This window comes from Natrix helvetica (assembly GCF_964273705.1).
Source record: "Natrix helvetica genome assembly, chromosome: 5".
Taxonomy (NCBI): domain Eukaryota; kingdom Metazoa; phylum Chordata; class Lepidosauria; order Squamata; family Natricidae; genus Natrix; species Natrix helvetica.
In genome coordinates this window covers 81,466,369-81,486,967 of record NC_138551.1, presented here as the reverse complement: position 1 = coordinate 81,486,967, position 20,599 = coordinate 81,466,369, and the positions used below count along the sequence as shown (strand labels likewise).

Sequence of the window (20,599 nt, the reverse complement as noted above, 5' to 3'; positions counted from 1 at the left end):
TTAAACACAGGGCCTTTAATTAAACAATACTGCCCTTATTTTATTGACAAGGCCACAGTATTTTCCATTACAAAGAAAATCATTTGTGTTTGGTTTCTGAGAATAATAGGGAGGTTTACAAAGTTTAGGATTTCACCTTCTCAAATATTTTTTTGAAAACCTGGCCAAGGCATAATAAAACATAGCACTTCTCAACATAAGAACCAGTGGCCTTATTGATCAGACAGAAAAAAGCCCTTTTTTATTTTATTTTTTTTGCCACTAAAGCATTGCTTGGCTTTCTGGATTTTAAGTCCGGAATTCCAGTTCAGCAGCTGAAATGCTGCATTTCAGAATAAGCCTGGAGCTTTTTCCTTCTGTGGAAGGCCAACCAATTTTCCAAAATCAATCATGTTAAGGCAAACTTCCCAAAGCTAGCTTACTCATCTTTGTGAATCTTCCTGAAATATATTGCCCAGAACATTTATTGAGGACAACGGTTTTCATTCCTAGTTCTCAGCATTTCACATGGGCAGAGGTGAAGCCAGTCTGAGGAATAAAATCAACAACGAGGTGGATGTGTTTTAGATTCAACAACAGCTGGAAGATCATGGGTTCCACATCTCTGTAGTTCCAGACAGAGGTGGGTTTCAAAAATTTCAGCAACGGGTTCTCTTCCTGGTTGATGGGTGGGTGTGGCCTAGTCAGCCTCCTGCACCATGGTAAGGGAGGGGCGTTTTTGCCTTCCCCAGACTCCAGAGGCTTTCCTTGAGCCTTTGGGAGGGCGAAAACTGTCTCTCCTGGGCTCTGGAGGCCTTCCGTGAGGCCCATTTCCCCCCTCCCTGAGCCTCCATGCGAGCCCTGCACCTAAGTCGCATCCAAAATGAGCAATGTGGAGACTCCTGGGAGGGATGGGCGGGGCCAGCCAGGGGTGGGATTTGGAGGTTCTCCGAACTGGCCATAATGTTAGCTTTGGGTTCTCCTGAACTCGGGCAAACTCATAACAGCCCACCTCTGCTTTCAGACAAATTAGCCTTTAGTGAAATGAATCGAAAGCTATTCTACAAATACCAAATGTTTAAAGGATTGGTGGGAAAAAGAATGTCTAAACAGAAGGGGAAATAGCATCATTTGGAGCCCTTATAAAGTACTGCACTTGTGTCAGAATAATTGCACAATAAGATCTTTGTCTGGAAGCTTTGAAGTCTTCCAGTAAGTTCTTACAACAAAATGTTCCTTCAACTCTTCCAATAATATGCTCTTCCTGGCATGTTTTGACACATTAATAGGCTCTACCTCCTCAGTTTGTCCCTTGGCTTCAATGCCCTGACAGGATTATAGCTCACTTGCTAGTTTTCTAGAGCTCGGCTCTGATAATACAGACTTATCCAATGTGAAGATTTATTCAGCTTCCTTTCCAATGGGCATTTACACAGAGGCCATTGGGATTTATATTAGCTTGCCTCAGTCTGGTGCTGTCCATAGTTCTGCAGACAACAGCTTGAAAAATTTTCAAGTAGCACGGATTCTTTGGAGGGTTTTGATCTGAGGTAGCTGGTGTAGTTAATTTTAGTCCCAAGTCAGGAAATATATATTTATTTCTAGGAAGCTGTTAAAATAGGATGTCTGATGGTCTTACATTACTACCTTTTATTTCAGCTGGGACTGAAACATGAGACATATACTTCTTGAAATAGACCTTACTTATTTGGAAGCCGAGTCTAGATTCGTGATGGGAGTGCTGACCAGTCTGATAGCTGGGTATATCGTGAGCAATCTAAGTTATCCTTTTTAAACTGCTGTTCTTAAGATGGACAATAAAAGAAACAACAGTTGTGGTTTGTTTTGTTTACCTTATGAAATGAACTGATATCTATTTTGATGGTGATATACAGTAAGCAATGTTATATGCATCGAGTTTTTCAAATGGTTTGCATTGACTGTGAATTGGCGAAATGGCAGTGATTTGGGTGGGTGGAGAATTTGGCATTAGGTGACCTATCTGTATACTTCTTCGACTTGAGGAAGTAGATTAGGGGTGTCAAACTTGTGGCCTGCAGCCCAGGTGTGTTATGCACTGGCCACGCCCATTACGAAGGGGGGCAAAAGTCAAGATACGTCATGTCACGTCGCTGTGATGACACGACTTTGACACCCCTGCAAGTAGATGAACTGCAGAAATGTAAATAATAATAATAATAATAATAATAATAATAATAATAATAATAATAATAAAAAAAAAATTTATTTCTAAGCCGCACCCTCTCCCGAAGGACTCGGGGCGGCGTACAACAAAACACATAGGAACAATACGAAAAATACACAAACAACTAAACGAATACATATACATAGAGGAGGAAGGAAGATGAGTAAGAACAGTTAAAACACAATTTAAAATCCCCTAATAAAATTCCCAAAGTCGCAGAATTAAAAAACCCGTCAGGAGCAGTGTGAACGAACTATGATTGAGCCAGGCCAGCTACTTGAAATAGGTGGGTCTTGAGCTTAATCCGGAAGGAGCGGAGGTCAGAGGTAGTCCTAATATCCGGGGGAAGGTCATTCCACAGGGCTGGGCCCGCAACAGAGAAGGCTCTACTCCTAGACGCCGCCCCCCGACATTGTCTGGTGGACGGCACCTGGAGGAGTCCCTCTCTGTGCGAGCGAATTGGTCGCAGGGATGTATGGGGCAGGATACGATCCCGCAAGTAGCTAGGTCCTGAGCCATGGAGCGCTTTAAAGATCGTTATCAAGACCTTGAAACGCACCCGGTAGACCACAGGGAGCCAGTGCAGCTCGCGCAGGAAAGGTGTCACATGGGAGTACCTTGTACTCCCCATAATTACCCGCGCGGCCGCGTTCTGGACCAACTGTAGTCTACGAGTGCATTTCAAGGGAAGCCCCATGTAGAGAGCGTTACAGTAGTCCAGGCGAGACGTCACCAGCGCATGAGTGACTGTGCGCAAGGCATCCCGGTCCAATAGGGGGCGCAATTGGCGCACCAGGCAAACCTGGTGGAACGCCCCCCTTGCCACGGCCGCCACATGGTCATCCATGGACAGCCGGGCATCAAGGAGGACGCCCAAATTGCGCGCCCGCTCCACCGGGGCAAGTTGCACGCCCTCGATGGCCAGAGATGGAGTTAACTGGTTGAACCGGGGGGCCGGGACCCACAGCCACTCCGTCTTGGAGGGGTTGAGCTTGAGTCGGTTGCCATCCATCCAGACCCGTACGGCTTCCACACACCGGGACATCACTTCGACGGCCTCGTTGGGGTGGTTCGGGGTGGAAATGTACAGCTGAGTATCATCAGCGTACAGGTGGTATCCCACCCCGAAACCACGGATAATCTCACCCAGCGGCTTCATGTATGTGTTGAACAGGAGCGGCGAGAGGACCGACCCCTGTGGCACCCCACAGGTAAGGGGGCTCAGCGTCGACCTCTGCTCCCCTGTCAACACACGTTGCGTCCGGCCGGAGAGGTAGGAGCCGAACCACCGTAAAACGGTGCCCCCGACCCCCAACCCCTCCAGTCGGCGCAACAGGATACCATGGTCGATGGTATCAAAAGCCGCCGAGAGGTCTAATAGGACCAGGATAGAGGAACAACCCCTATCTCTGGCCCTCCAGAGATCATCCACCAACGCGACCAAGGCCGTCTCCGTGCTGTGCCCAGGGCGGAAGCCGGACTGGCGCGGGTCTAGATAATCATTTTCCTCCAGATGTCGTGGAAACTGATAAGCCACCACACTCTCTACAACCTTCGCCAAAAAGGGAAGGTTGGAGACAGGACGATAATTGGCCAGCTCCGTAGGGTCCAGGGAAGGCTTCTTGAGCAAGGGTCTCACCACCGCCTCTTTCAAGGCGGCTGGAAGGGACCCCTCACCCAGCGAAGCGTTCACTAGGCCCAGGAGCCAGTCGCGTGTAACCTCCCAGGATGCCAGTACAAGCCAGGAGGGACACGGCTCCAGTAAACATGTGGTAGGTCGCAGTCGTCCACGCACTCTGTCCAAATCCTCGATGGCAACCAAGTCAAACTCCTCCCAGATAGGACTCTCAAGACTCGCCACGGATGCCTCTGCAGGACCACTGGAAGGGACCCAATCCTTCCGGATTTGAGCGATTTTATCCTGCAGGTATTTCCCAAATTCCTCTGCCCTACCCTGTAAAGGGGCCTCCCGCGGCCTCTGAAATAAGAGGGAGCGGGACACCCGAAACAGGGCAGCAGGGCGGTTCTCTGCGGATGCAATGAGAGTGGCACAATATTGACGTTTGGCCACTCTCAATGCCACAAGGTACGTCCTTAAATGGGCTCGTACCTGTGTTCGGTCAAATTCGGAACGGGAGGATCTCCAACGACTCTCTAGGCATCTCTTGCGGCGCTTCATCACCCTTAGCTCCTCGGTGAACCAAGGGGCCAGGGTGGAGCGTTGCCGCCGGAGAGGCCGCAAAGGCGCCACCCGGTTCAAGGCCCCAGTAGTCGCATTGTTCCACGCGACCACCAGGTCCTCTACCCGAGGGCGGGTCAGGGCCGCAGAAGGTGGCCCAAGCTCCATCTGGAACCTATCTGGCTCCATCAGGCGCCTGGGGCGGAACCATCTAGCATTTTCCGGTTCCGCCTCCCCGCAGCGGGGGGTAGCACCAGGGAAGTCAAGTCGGAGGAGTGAGTGGTCTGACCATGACAGGGGAGTGATGGTTAAGTCCCCTCCTCCCAGATCACTCAACCACTGGCCAGAGACAAAAACAAGGTCCAAGGTGTGCCCTCCCTCGTGTGTCGGGCCCTGAATCAGTTGAGTCAGGTCCATGGCTGTCATGGAAGCCATGAACTCCCGAACCCCCTCGGATGCTTCTCCCACCGATGGCAGGTTAAAGTCCCCCATCACTAAAAGTTTGGGGGTCTCAACCACCACCAAATCACCTCTTGGAACTGTTTTGGAGCACAGTGGCAAAGAAATACCAGCAACAGACATTGAAATATCATTCCTGCCAAATGGATTAGTATATGCAAAGGCCAACTGCACCCACAACAAGTAGTCCTCGACTTACGACCACAATTGCATTCCAAATTTCTGTTGTTAAGTGAGACATTTGTTACGTGCGTTTTGCCCCTTTTAACGACCTTTCTTGCCACAGTTGTTAAGTGAATCACCACAGTTGATAGGGTAGTGACCTGGTTGTTAAGTGAATCTGGATTCCTCATTGACTTTGCTTGTCAGAAGGTTGCAAAATGTAATCACATGACTCTGGGAAACTGCAACAGTCATAAATACGAACCAGTTGCCAAGCATCTGAGTTTTGATCACGTGATCGTGGGGATGCTACAAAGGTCATAACTCTGAAAAATCACCATAAGTCACTTTTTTAGTGCCCTTTTAACTTTGAACAGTCACTAAATGAACTGTTGTTAATCAAGGATGAACTATAATGCTATGCTTTTTTTCATTTAGATCAATGTTTTTTCACTGTGGCCAGTTTAAGATGTTCAGGGTTCAATTAAATCAGAATGATTTAGGTAAATGTAGAGGGCAAAAATGAACAGCCACCTTGAAAGCAGTATTTTGCTTTTTTCCATTGGAATGCATGGCAATTAAGTTGTTTTTCCAAACATTCCTTTGACAAAAAATATTGATTCCTGGCTCTCCAACTAGAATATGATTTGAAGATGGGTTGCCAGCATTTCAAGTATATTTCATGGAAGGGGAAAGAGCTTGGCAGAAGAAGTGAGTGGTTCTAGTTTTGTTTTGTTTTTACTTCAAAATTAAAGTGTGGTTTGGTTGCTCTTTGTTCCAGCAGCAGCAGTATTTGTTTATCAAATTTATTTATTAAACTTATATGTGACTAATCTCATCTGGAGGCTACTCTAAGTGGCTCACAATCAATAAAAATATTAAGAAATATTAACGCATTAAAAGAATAAATACTAACAGTAACATTGGTTTAAAATGAACAAAGATGGAAAAGAAGAGAGGAAGATGTACACAGGGAAGAGATGGGATCTTCTCTTAGTCCAATAACTACCTCCAAACTGGGGGTCTAGGCTGGTTGGCAGAACCAGGTCTTCAGGCCCTTTGGGGATCCCACAAGGGTGGTGTGGATCTTGCCTTGGGGGACACCAGGTTTAAGACCGCAGGAACCATGGCCAAAAAGGCATTTGACAGCATCTGACAGAAAAGTATATGCTAATATTAAGTCAAAATGATACTAATCCCCTCTGTGATGTCTTCTAGCAGTAAAATCATTGCTATTCAAAGAACATTTAGGTTAGTAAATGACTGGAGGTCACATTTGGTGCCGAAATTATACCTTAGTAGATGATGGGGTAGGACCCTACTTGTTGCCAACCAAAGGACAGTGCTAGAATATTCATGCAACAATATTAAATGCATTAAAATATCCTTTTGTCTTGAATGAGCCCAAAGTATCCACTCTGCATCTGATCTTGAGATTAAGCATGGATCCTGCTGTTATACACACACGATCACATCAAGAGACATTTATATTACAAAAGCTAAGAATGGGATCTGACCTACAGATAACCTAGGACAGTATTTCTCAACATGGACAACTTTAAGATGTATGGATTTCAGTTCCCAGAATTTCCCAGTTAACATGATCGATCTACCCATCTTGAAATTGCCAAAGTTGAGAAACATTGGTCTAGGCATAGAAAGGGCCTGTTTTAATTTAAAAAACAGAACATTTATTATGCAGAGCGGAGTATTGTAGAAGTATAAAGTTATTTATTCCGATACAAATATATAATCTTAATCTTCTTTGTTTTTTAAGTAGGTTTATTGCTCCCCTAAAATGTTGGGGAACAATGTAAAAGGGACTTGGCCAAGGGACACTTCTAAGAACCAAGGATGGGAATCCAGCCCTCTCTTTTTATCTATTACTCTCATAGCTCCTAAGCTAGCAGATTCTGCCAACCATTTGAGATGCAGAAAAGGACAAAAATAATACCTAGATAGTGATAATGCAATATGAAACCAGGGTCAGATTGGTAAAAAAAAAAAGTAGAAAACTCTAATTCAAGTCTACTGGGAATGTCCATTAACTTATAAAGTCAAGCAAATTACCCAAGAGAGACCCCATTACTCTGTGTGACAGCTCACATTTTTCACTAAACAGGTTTTAAGATATGGCTTCCTATGGTATTGCTTCCCCCCCCCACAAAAAAGAGAATCCTTACATGCTCCCGGGCTCAACAATTCAATTCTAATCATTTCGAAACTGACAATTATTTAAATGCCGGACTCATTTAATAGACATGTACTGACAAATGTATTCACATTTGTTCAGAGAATGCATTTTAAAAACAGTGGATACCCACAAATAAGTTTGGTGTAGTATTCCTGTACTCATGCAAGCAAAAACTAAACATTAAACCACAGTTTGTGGATGCTTGATAGGCAGCCCCAAAGCACTATGTCTGAACCAAAGGTACCTCAGCGTTCACTGTTTATATGATATTGAAGTTGTACCTCGGGACGGGAGAATTCCCTCCACAAAATTCAAGATCAGCTACAAAACAGTACTTAAATAATTTTTTTTTACTTTGTCTGTGTTTTTGTTTCAATTTTCGCTATTGTTCTGCTAGAGGCATATTAACTTTTTAATGTTATTGTGCTTATGAAAATGATGTAGGTTGATCTTCTTTAATAATCTAGTGGTTCTCCCAGCTATATTTCCGTAGCAAAATAGGAAAATAAAAATGGCAAATCTACTGTAGAATATATTCCGTGTTTGTCCTGGTTTCATTTTAATCTACAATGCCATTTAGAAAGCTAAGAAAAAAATAGCAATTAAAAAGTAAACTTTGACTCCTGTTCCTAAATGGAAATTTCAATGTGGTTCACTTATAATTTCCTTCATTTCCTTTCTTTTTTAAATATCTCATTCAAGTCAACAGCCCTGCAATTTTCTGATCTCCCATCAAAATACAAACCATATAGTTTATAGTGATTCATAAAGTGAAGTTTTCACTTTTGCCTATTGCACAGCTCCAAAGCATATCACCCAATTTAGCAAAAAAATTTTTTTTACAAAGAAATAGAAATAATGGTACTTTTTTCATGATAAAGCTATCTGGTTGCATATATTTGAATAGCTTGTGCCACATAATTATATTTCCTTGCTGAACGAAAGAATTATATTCCATTTCTTATACATCATGGTCTCCATATCATCTGTTCACAAACAATAGACAAACATTTTAATCAGGCGTTTTATATTTCTCTTTTGGCCCATATTTATATTAATAAAACATGGTGTTAGTTTTTCAACCACAGCAGTTTAAGGGGGTGGTGGATTTCAACTCCCAGAATTCCGGAGCCACACATCTTAAAGTGTCTGAGGCTGAACAGGACTAACCTAGATGGTCTGGCTATTTCTAGGGAAGGGAAGTAGCCTCCAAATCCTGCCAGGGATTCACATGAGCTAAGAGCCACAAGCCATTTTAAACTATTGTTCTCCTATGAGGATCTAACAGGAAGGTACAGATGGATCAGAAGAATGTCTTGGTTATTCGTAATCCCATGACTGTGATTCCATCAATGCAAAGACCCTTTTGTAAGATCATTATTGTTGATAAAGAGATAACAGTGACAATTCCATTTGCTATACTGCTTCCTGATCTTTTTACTATTCAGCTCTTATTACTACTGCCTCTTGTCAACCTTTTACCCACGTCAGCCAATACAATGCAGCTATGTGCTGTGGATGTAAGCTCATCTAATAGGTTTAGTTTTTGTTTTCACTCAATAATAAAAATAATGCTATTTGTTATGTGATAAAGCTATATGGCTGCTTATTTCTGAATATGTCATATTGGAGCGACATAGTGGCCTACTGGTGAAGACGCTAGCCTCCCATTCAATCCTAGATAATCTCTCTCTCTTTCTCTCTCCATCTCCCTCCCTCCGTCTCTCTCTCACACACACACTTTCTCTCTTTGTCTATCATTCCTGTCTTTCTGTCTATTATCTATCTGTCTGCCTGCCTGCCTGCCTGCCTGCCTGCCTGCCTGCCTATCTATCTAAGTATCTATCTATCTATCTATCTATCTATCTATCTATCTATCTATCTATCTATCTATCTATCTATCATCTATCTATCTATCTATCATCTATCTACCAGTATCTATTAAATTAAAAATTGATGGCAGGCACACGAGTAGGTGAAATTTTGGGTTAAATATGGCTTGTATTACAGTGGTCTAGAATGCAGTGATTATACAATTATGGCTACACTTTAGTGCAGTCATGTAACTCCTCTGCTACATGAGTCGCACTGCATTCTATTGAGCTTCTGGGTACAATTCAAAGTGCTGGTTCTTACCTTCAAAGCCCCAAAGGGCATAGGCTGTCCAAGGGGCTAGCATCTTTCCAATGTTTTTGCCCATCCCATAAAATCAGCTAGAGTGGGCATCCTTCCTCTCTCAACTTTCAAGAATACTATCTAAAGAGACTTAGGAAGTGTGCCTTCTTTGTTGATGATTGCTCTTCGGAGCAACATCTCCCCAGATCTGGCCAACCCCATGATCCTTTATATGAGCCTTGAAAACTTGGCATTTCCCATGGCTCTGTGATAGGCTGGGACATGTCCATGCAGATGTTATTAGCAGTGACGTGCGGTGAGGTTTATGGCTGGTGAGGCTGGTGATGTCATCAAGAAGGCGGGGAATGGGACCACGTGTGCTGGAGGCTGAGGCTGCATCAGCACACGTGATCCCATTCCTGCCTTCCTGAGCGCGCTCCGCCGGCTCGCGCTCCGCGATCCCCAACAGCAGCTGCTTTTCAGTGCTTTTTTGTGCGTCTGGTGTTTAGGATATCTGGCTATCTACCTAAACGCCAGATGCACAGAAAAGCACTTCGCCTCCAAGCCACTTCATCTTGATGACGTCGCCGACGTCGCTGCTGGGCGCGGCTGGACAGAGGTAACCAGAGTGGGTCCGGGCGGACAAAAGAGCGAGCGAGCGAGCGAGCGATGGAGGATCAGGCAGCCTGATCCTTGGTCGCTCGTCCGCCGGACTGCCTTGGTGCCATTCTGGCTAACCTCCGTCCATGCATGGCAGCTGCGGCGATGTCATCAAGCCCCTGCCACTTCTGGATGTCTATTGCAGTCACAAGGAGCATGCAAAGAACAGCGGAGGCAGGAAGGTTATTGGCGCTTCCGAGAACCCTCCTGCCTCCGCTAGTTGCCCAGCTGGCACCGCCCTGTGCGCGCTCGCTCCTCCTCCTCTTCCTCTTATATATATGAAACTCCCTCATGGATATTATTATTATATATTATTATTTCATGATGAGAGGTGAGGCTCTGCCTCCCCTGACCGCACGTCCCTGGTTATTAGAGTATATCATTTAGCTGTAATATACAGCATTTAGCAATAGCACTTAGACTTATATACCACTTTACAGTGCTTTACAGCCCTCTCTAAGCAGTTGACAGAGTCAGCATATTGCCCCCAACAATCTGGGTCCTCATTTTATTGACCTGGGAAGGATGGAAGGCTGAGTCAACCTTGACCCTTGTGATATTTGAATTGCCAAATTGCAGCCAGCAGAAGTAGCCTGCAGTACTGCACTCTAACCACTGGGCACCTCGGCTCCCCCCTCCTTATTATATTTATGGTCTTTCTAATTTGCTTTAGCTACTATTGTTGCTTTCAATGTGTACTTTGACCAGAATCATTGCTGAGTTAATTTAATGAAACGCATCTGAACTTAAAAAATAACAATAGGGTTGCATTGCATGTTTATAAATTATATGTTTACAATTATTTCACTTGCTGAATTGCTTAATGTTAGGCATGCTTACTTGTGCTACTTTTATGGAAAGGATATCCCTTTGCTTAATAGGGTTTCCTTAAGTCTGCTGGTGTCATATTCCGGGAGTCCTCTTTACTGATGTCAGTCAGTGGGTTTACATAATTGCACAAACAGTTACTCAGCTACATTTCACTTTCTCTTAACATATATTTATATTGCCAAAGAGTTAGATTTAGCAAGAAAACTACATTTTGATTGTTGATATTTTCCTTCTCTGCTTTTGGCTACTTATAGCTCAACATAATTGTATTTACATTACCTCTATAGCTCATATTCAGTATATTTAACAAAATGTATATCTTTACATCTGCCAGGTAAACGGATAAAATAAATAGTTTAAAAACAGAATATGCAAAACTGAAACAATAAGTTAAACGTTCACTAAAATATTGTCATTTATTTCATAATTCCTTTGCAAATTGTAAATGCATTTTGAATTTAGTTGTAAATATCAAGAACAAAGCAAATGGCATTAAGGAAAAATGTCTGTCTGTCTGTCTATTATCGATCTATCTATCTATCTATCTATCTATCTATCTATCTATCTATCTATCTATCTATCATCTATCTATCTATCTATCTATCTATCTATCTATCTATCTATCTATCTGTCTCTCTATATATATATATTATCTATCTATCTATCTATCTATCTATCTATCTATCTATCTATCTATCTATCTATCATCTATCTATCTATCTATCTATCTATCTATCTATCTGTCTCTATATATATATATTATCTATCTATCTATCTATCTATCTATCTATCTATCTATCTATCATCTATCTATCTATCTATCTATCTATCTATCTGTCTCTATATATATATATATATTATCTATCTATCTATCTATCTATCTATCTATCTATCTATCTATCATCTATCTATCTATCTATCTATCTATCTATCTATCTATCTATCTATCTATCTGTCTCTATATATATATATATTATCTATCTATCTATCTATCTATCTATCTATCTATCTATCTATCTATCTATCTATCTATCATCTATCTATCTATCTATCTATGTATCTATCATCTATCTATCTATCTATCTATCATCTATCTATCTATCTATCTATCTATCTATCTATCTATCTATCTATCTATCTGTCTCTCTCTATATATATATTATCTATCTATCTATCTATCTATCTATCTATCTATCATCTATCTATCTATCTATCTATCTATCTATCTATCTATCTATCTATCTATCTGTCTCTATATATATATATATATTATCTATCTATCTATCTATCTATCTATCTATCTATCTATCTATCTATCATCTATCTATCTATCTATCTATCTATCTATCTATCTGTCTCTATATATATATATATTATCTATCTATCTATCTATCTATCTATCTATCTATCTATCTATCTATCTATCTATCATCTATCTATCTATCTATCTATCTATCTATCTATCTATCTATCTATCTATCTATCTATCTATCTGTCTCTATATATATATATATTATCTATCTATCTATCTATCTATCTATCTATCTATCTATCTATCTATCTATCTATCATCTATCTATCTATCTATCTATCTATCTATCTATCTATCTATCTATCTGTCTCTATATATATATCTATCATCTATCTATCTATCTATCTATCTATCTATCTATCTATCATCTACCTATCTATCTATCTATCTATCTATCTATCTATCTATCTATCTATCTGTCTCTATATATATATATATTATCTATCTATCTATCTATCTATCTATCTATCTATCTATCTATCTATCTATCTATCTATCTATCTATCTATCTATCATCATCTGTCTATATAATCAGATCCTCTTAAATTCTATCAGGACTCATAGGAATCCTTGTTTTAAAATATTGCTTGAGCCATGTCCCATCCAGTTTTAGTATGAATAAAAGCATATTAGAAATTGCATACCAGTCACAGGATTTTTTTCAGTTTCATTTTTTATGTACTACTGTATAAAGTTAAATAGAAAGTTCTGCAGTGGTTGATAACTTTATTAACATCTCTCTATAATCTTTATCTTTCCTTCTGAAATGGGACGCAGTATTTACCTCAAGTGAGCAAAACCAAAATAAATAAATAAAATAAAAATCCCACACAGATTTTGCGTTCTTAGAAATTTAAAAAAAAAAAAAGTTACTTACCAGTTCAACTCTGCCAAAACCTCCAACTCCAAGAGTGTCAATGATGTTGAAGTCAGACAGCTTCAGGTTGGCGAAGAAGGCAGCTTCGGCTTCGTATCTGGATTTTTTAATGTGAAAAAATGGAAATTTCTTAGAGGTGTAGACATGGGTGCTATGTAATTCTGTTCCAAAATGAAGTACGCGTTGACTGGAAGATACCACCGTAATTTCCATCTTTGGTTTTAGAAAGTTTTTAGAATTCACATTCTAAATCTAATGATTTCTCTCTTTGTTTTTTTCAGAACGAAAGAACTAAATGTCCGGACAGCGTATCTGTAATGTGACCATTTTGTGTTATAATTCAATTGCACGTATTGATTGAATTTCACATCTTGACAGTTTCGTTTAGTCTTCCAGTGAAGATTTTTTCATTATTATTTTTTTTAGTATTTTGTGAAGTCTTTCATATGAGTTTCCCTTCTGCAGAATTTCCATGAATGTTTATTGAAAGTGGCAAGATCATTAAAGGTCCCTGGAGAAAAATCTCAGCTTGGGTTTTCTAAAATCAGATCCAATAAGCTGAGAAAATGGTACACGGCCCTCTGAAAGGAATTATTTCAGGCACAAACTACTGTTTCTAAAAGAACGTTTTCCTATACCCTACACCTTTAAGCTTGTGGTCCTTAAATCCTGAAGTGCTCCCTTTAGACTGTGTGAAGTAGCTCTGAATAAAAATGTACACAGTACTAGCTGTGCAAGCCATCTGAAACTGACACATGCACATATGCCAAAAATAGGCCTCCCATGGATATACCCCTCAAATACGAATCTCTTAAAATAGGGTCTTGCTAGGGATTATGATATTTTTAGAAAGGCTATGAGGGTAAACTGAGGAGGACGTTCCATCAATTCGCTGAACTTTGATACGGGAAATATCTTGCTGGGGGAGGGGTGGAGGAGCATAACACATGAACAACTTTTCTAGCGATACCTTTGTTCTTCTGAACTGAGTGTTCCAAAATGCAGGTAGAAAGAGAATGCTTTTTCATTCTTTTCAAACTGGTTATTCGTAAGATTAGCAGGTTTAACCAAGGGGCGCAATTCATCAATGAAGTGAAAAGCAATGATGAGTTATTGGTCTACAGACTCTTAGTTCCATTATTCCAAAGTAATGTAGATGTGTTTTTTTCTATCATGCTCGCTGGTAGTTTTTTTTTTTTTAAAGCGCTTTTTTTAAAAAAAAGTGTTCATGTTTTATGTAAAAAGCACTTTATAAACACAAATCTGCTGGATCTCTAAAGAAGGTTGCCAGCTGTATGGGACGAATATAGTTTGGGAATATGGAAGACTCAAGTCCTTCTGAATTCAGCTTGAAAATTCAACGCTCTTATTGTGAAGATTAATTTTGTACCATGGAAATATGACACAGGGATGCCAAACTTGTGTCATCACGTTGTTGTCACATGACGTATCACAACTTTTCCCCCTTTGCTAAAATGGGAGTGGGTGTGGCCAGTGCGTGACGCATCCGGCCCACGGGCCGCGAGTTTGACACCCCTGCCATAGAAGGTGTCTCCTACAAAGAAGCTCTGGTGGTAGGGCTAGATCAGTGGTGGCTTTCAAATTTTTTTAGAACCTATTCTGTAGGTGTGGCCTGTTTTGTGGGAGTGGCTCAGAGGTCATGTGACCAGGTGGGCGTGGCCAACTTGGAAAATGTGGTGAAACTCACTTAACAATGCTCTTGCTTAGCAACCAAAATTTTGGCCTCAATTGTGGTCATAAGCTTTCTTTCTTTCTTTCTTTCTTTCTTTCTTTCTTTCTTTCTTTCTTTCTTTCTTTCATCTCTCTCCCACTTTCTTTTTTTTCTTTTCTTTTTTAATTTCTTCCTTTCTCTCTCTCTCTTTCTGTCTCTCTCTCCCTCCCTCCCTCCCTCTCTGTCTCTCTCTGTCATTCTTTCTGTGTGTCTGTCTGTCTGTCTGTATCGCTCTGTGTCTCTCTCTCCTCCCTCTTCCATCTGTCACTCTGTATGTGTGTGTCTGTCTGTCTCTCACTCCCTCTCTGTCTCTGTCTCTCACCCTCCCTCTCTCTCTATCTCTCTGTGACTCTCCTCCCTTCCTCTCTGTCTGTCACTCTGTGTGTCTGTCTGTCTGTCTGTCTGTCTGTCTCTCACTCACTCACTCACTCACTCACTCTCTGTGTGTGTGTCTCTCTCTCTGTGTGTCTCTGTCTGTCCGTCTCTCCTTCCCAACCCACGGATGGGCTCCGGACCAGCGGAGCCTCATCCTTCTTTTTAACCAGGCCGCTATCAGAGAGAAGAAGGCAGCGTGTGCCCATGGGCTTGTGCAGCAGCCAAAGATCGCCTGGTTAAAGATCGCCTGGCTAAAAAGAAGGATGAGGTTCCGCTGGTCCGGAGCCCATCCGCAGAGGGAGGGATCCCCCTCGCATTCCTCGTCTTTCCGAATGGGCTGGTAAGGGGATAGAAAGTGTTGTTTTCCAGTCCCAGGTTTCAGCTTCCTGGCTTCCTGATATCTCTTTCCAGCTTCTTTTGTTGAGCCTGCAATTAAGGTTCTTTTTTATGTCTTAGGAAAGATCGCCTGGTTAAAAAGAAGGAGGAGGCTTCGCTGGTCCGGAGCCTATCCAGGAAGACGAGGAATGTGAGGAGCCTCCTCCTTCCAATTGGGGGAATCCATGCAGAGGATTTCTCCCCACCCCCCAATTGGAAACGAGGTGGCTGTCAAAGCAAGGCAGCGCCCCCCGCATAAGAAGGAACAGGAGGGGAGTTTGCGCCAGCTGCCGGCTAGGCCAGGGCAACCCTCTGCCCACCCACCCACCAAGTGGTGGCTGGGTGGGCGCCAGGCTAGCCCCACTGTCCTGGCCAAGTGGCATCCGCAGCTGCCGCTTACCTTGAAGGTGACATCATGGAACTCGCTGCTGAGGGAGGGCCGGCTGGCCAGCACCCCCCCCCCGTTGGCTGCTCCCTCCTGGGCCGTGCCCACATCCTTGCCTGGCCCGCAAGCTGAGGAGGAGGCGGGGGCGCATTGCTGAGAAGTGGGCAGGGCAGAGGTGGGCGCAGCGCTGCTTTCCTTGCCCTTGGGGTTCTTCATAAGGGACATGCTGGCTGGCATTGTTTCAGTTTGCCCTGGCTGCCGGCTCTTCCATGAGCAGCCTGTTCCCCCCCCCCAAAAAAGACCATTTTCTTTTTAAAAACGCCTCTGCAAACGATCTTGAAAACCTGCTGGCCAGCATCCCCCCCCCATCCCTAGGCACCTGCAGCCTCAGAGCCTGCAGCAACTTGCACAGTAAAGGCAATTAAGAACTTCTCACGCTCATGAAAATATTTTCTTTACTGTGCAAAGGCTTGCTTTAAAGCTGCAGGCTCCAAGACTGCAGGTGCCCAGGGAGGGGGGCAGGGGCAAATGCTGCCCATCTGCCCCCTCCCAAAGCAACCGTGCAGGTTTTCAAGATCGTTCGGAGAGGTGTTTTTTAAAAAGAAAACCCTAAAAAAGCCGCAAGATCTGGAGAGATGGGCGGGCGGTCTTTTGGGGAGGGGGAAATCCCCAGAACCAAGTTGCCCAGCCAGCACCCTGAAGAGGTCTGTGTGAGGCTCTGGTAGCTGCAAAGCACATCATGAGGGGCAGAAGTCCCCGAACCCAGCGGGGAACCTAAGCAAAGGAGGAGGCAGAGAGCCAGGCGGAGGAAGGGGGAAACGATTGCCTGTCTCCCCGTGCTCAGAAAAGCGATTCTGTTTAAGTTCTTTGCTGGCAGGCAGGTTCTAGGACGCCTGCCCACCAGTAAGGGACCTCCCCGGACAGCGCTTTTCTGAGCACGGGGAGACGGACGGTACAAACTACTGCCTGTCTCCCCGTGCTCAGAAAAGCGATTTCGTTTAAGACCTTTGCTGGCAGGCAGGTTCTAGGACACCTGCCCACCAGTAAGGGACTTCCACGTACCGCGCTTTTCTGAGTACGGGGAGACGGACGGGGCAGGCATTCCGGAACTTACTTCCGGCTCCACCAATGGAACCCCTTCTCACTGGATCGGTAAATTTCACCATCCGGTTCTCCCGATCAGGTGCGAACCGGCAGAAACCCACCACTGGGCTAGATCTTCTTGAGGTGGTTTCCTGTAAGAAGAGATATCTCTTCCCAGTTTTAGAATAAGTAAGGAGGAGACCTTAAAGAAACAACATTTGACAATACGTGGGTAGAGAAAGAATATATACAATTATGTACAACTGGTTGCTGGTACTGAAAGGTATTTCTTTTCTTGTGTTCCCCATTAAATTGGTGCCTGAATGAGCAGGATGTCCCATTTCCACTTTAAAAAATGGAACTTCACAATGAATCCAATGTATAATTTCCTAACAGCAAAGAAAGGACATTCCATAGAGAAATATACACCGAAGTCCCTGAAAGTGGGATCTATCATTCAGACAACTATACACAACTATGTAAAACTGCTTGCTGATACTTGTACCTTTCGGCTAAAAGACACTTTGATTTTGACATGATTTAAATGTCTGGTCTTTAATAAAGAAGGGTACGTATGTAGGATGATATAGTGGCCCTATAGAAGACAAATGCCTTCCGTGGGCATAAGAGCAAATTACAGTGGGACCTCGGGTCACAAACAGTTCTGACCACGACCAAATCGGGTGCCGACCAAAAAATCCACTAAATGTTTCACTCTGTTCCCGAACACATCCTCAGGTGGTGATCAAACACAACTGCAATGATTTTACCTGCCACAGCGATTTTCCCTTCCATGGCTTTTGTGTGTGTGTGCATGCATGCTCAGTCAGTCTTGCTTCTGGTTACAACCAAATTGGGTGCCAACCGAACTCCTGGAACAGATTACGGTTGTGACCCGAGGTCCCGCTTTACAGTGAGTTTGTTGGCTCAGAGTCCCCTAAACAGCTACAATTAAATTAAATAACTAAAAGGCTAAGTAAAAGGGCAAAACAAAGAGGAAATAAAGAAAAACAAACTAACAAAAGACCCATGTTCCTGACCAAGTATAGAGAATAATAGAGATGACCTTGGAGAGATGTTAGCAAAACATGATTTCAGAACAGAAAAGAAAAAAGACAAAGAAACCTATCCAGCTATTAATTCTCTAAAATTAATATTTTAGAGGCTTTCAAGATTCTGTTACTACAGCCTATATCAATAAAATATGTTCCTTTATTACTTTGGAAATCTGTTTCTGACCTGGTCTATGCTGAAGGACTAAACACCAAGGAAATCTTTTTTTTTTAAAAAAAAGAGTTTTATTATTTTTTATTTACAAAACTAAACATTCCATCTTTCCATCTTAAGCAGTGTGTCGTCTGGGTACAAACATGTCTGTGCAATATCATTCCTCTTTTGCCACATCTTTTACATTCATATTAACATTATTTCCCTATGTTTAGTATTATAATATATTGAGCATTTGAACATTATGGAACTCTCAATTTTTCTTCTTAATATCTTCTAATAATAATATCATATCAACATTAAACATCATTATTCTCATCATACACACACTAACATTTTTCATCTTATTTATATCTCTATCTAAGTGTATTATCTATATCATATGATTGATTGGCGTAACACATGAGTATGAACACGCTCTGATTCCATTGAGAGGGATCTTTATTGGAAAGAGGTGAAAGTGATCGCCATCACAGCCTCAGTATTTTGGGTCTAGAACTGCAACATAAAAGGGTTGCTTCTTCGTTCCTCTTTTTTTGCCCCTTCCTGGTAGGACTGGAGGGGAAAAGTCCTAGAACAGAAGTGTCAAACTCAAGGCCCGTGGGCCAGATTCGGCCCATGAGATGCTTAAATCTGGCTTGCAGGGCCAGCCTGGAAATATCAAAGGACTGGCCTGTGGGGCCTCTGGCAGTCAAAATAGGACAAGGCCCCCAGCATCCCATTTTGGCCACGAGAATGCTGCAGGAGGCCATGCAGGCCAAAAATGGGGAACAGGTGGGCCTCACATGCCCCATATGCCCCATTTTGACCGGCCGGGGTTGCAGGAAGTGTCCATCCCATCCTCCCCCAGCTGGTTTGCGGAAAACTACAATTCTGATCCGGCCCTCGAAGAAATCCAATTTGACACCCCTGTCCTAGAACGTGTTATGGTTGCTGTTTGTGCTGCTCCCGTTCTTCTCCTAAACTTTATGAGCACACAGAAGTGCCAAAATGGAACTATCAGGTCATGATTTGGAAGCTCCGGTTCCCATTATCTGCTTATGCTAATTGGAAGGGTAGAAGTTTTTAAATTTTGATCCTGTGGAGACAGCGAAGAGAATTTGTGGAAAATGGACCACAAAGAGAAACAACACAAGGGATTACGGCAGGGGCACTGTTTAAAAGCTGTGGTAAAAAAATTACAATTCAGTTCAGTTCTGGGTTTTCTTCTGCAGCCTTTTCAATAATCTTACATTTGTGGGCGGATCACCACCGGTTTCCGAAGGCGATGGACGTTGGTCCGCTGTTCGCTTCTTCGGTGGGCTCCTTTTAGGAGCACAGGCGGTCTTGGAGGGACCACCTGCGGTAGGGCAGCTTGCTGGAACCCCCCGGATAGGCGGCAGCCATGGGGGGGTGTCCAGTTTCACCTTAGGAGCCGGGGAGCGTAGGGGGTGCATAACAGCACCTTCACTGAATGGATTCCGGAAGGAAAGAGTTAACTACATGCAGCGGCTGAAGTGCTGGAGGTGAGAAATTCGCTCCAATCTCCTTAATTGCTTTTAACTGACGAGTAGCGGCTTTTTTTACAAGTTGTGGATTCAATCTGTTTGAAGTAGGAAGATTGGAGGGGGGTTGTTTTTTTTCTTCTACCCCTCTCAGGCAAAGCGGCATTTGGACTGTCTCTCAATCTTGGAAAAATTGAATTAGTCACTTGAACTAACTATGTGAAAAGATTTATATCATAACTGCAAGAGCTGATTGCTGAGTTGTTTTGAAAGTTTTATGGAAGTTTTTAATGTTCTGCTCCTGATCCCGAGGAGGAGCCAAGATGGCCTTCTTCCTCCTTCTTCTTCGTACTTATAAATGAAGTCTGCCTTTTGAAACTACCTTTGAAGAAAGTCTGGCTTTATATTATCCCCCCTGAAGGACTCTTGGAGCCTCTCCTATTACGTGGTCTTTCTGGATTTGAACTATTTGTTTTCCTTTTTTCTTTTGAGTGACTTATTGGCTTGGAACTGTGACAGAGGGTTAATTTTCACTTTTGGATTTGCCTGTCTTCTCGGACTCGCTCGGCTGCGCGCTTCACAGACGCCATTTCTTTTGCAGAAGATTTTTACTCTTTCTGAACTTAGACAATGGGGCCCAGAAAACCACCTACAGGCAAAGCAGCCTCGGCACCAACTTCTACTGGATCCAGTCCAACGATTCAATAGACAAAAATTTTATCATTTTTACAAGAAAAGACTGGAGAAAGTTCAAAGGATTTATCTGTTACTCAAATGTTTCAAGCTATTATGCAGGGACAAAATGAGTTGAAAAAGGAGGTAGCAGATTTTAGAGATGAGCTTAAAAGTGTGCAGCAACAAATAACAGAAAATAAACAGAGAATTGGTGTGCTAGAGGAGGGCACGGCTGGGCTGGGGGAGGAGGTTAGGGCAGTCCAGAAGGGGAATATAGAATTGGAAAATT

General features: G+C 42.8%; 1 protein-coding gene across 2 annotated transcripts in view; it reads right to left on the bottom strand.

Annotated features, from left to right (window-relative positions):
* The window catches only part of PRKG1 (protein kinase cGMP-dependent 1), a 999,829-nt gene that overhangs the window by 41,925 nt on the left and 937,305 nt on the right, over nucleotides 1-20,599 (bottom strand). For both annotated transcript variants that reach the window (XM_081955689.1, XM_081955688.1), the window contains exon 10: nucleotides 12,975-13,071. In XM_081955689.1, coding sequence (XP_081811815.1) covers nucleotides 12,975-13,071 — 97 coding nt within the window. The remainder of the gene's footprint in view (nucleotides 1-12,974; nucleotides 13,072-20,599) is intronic.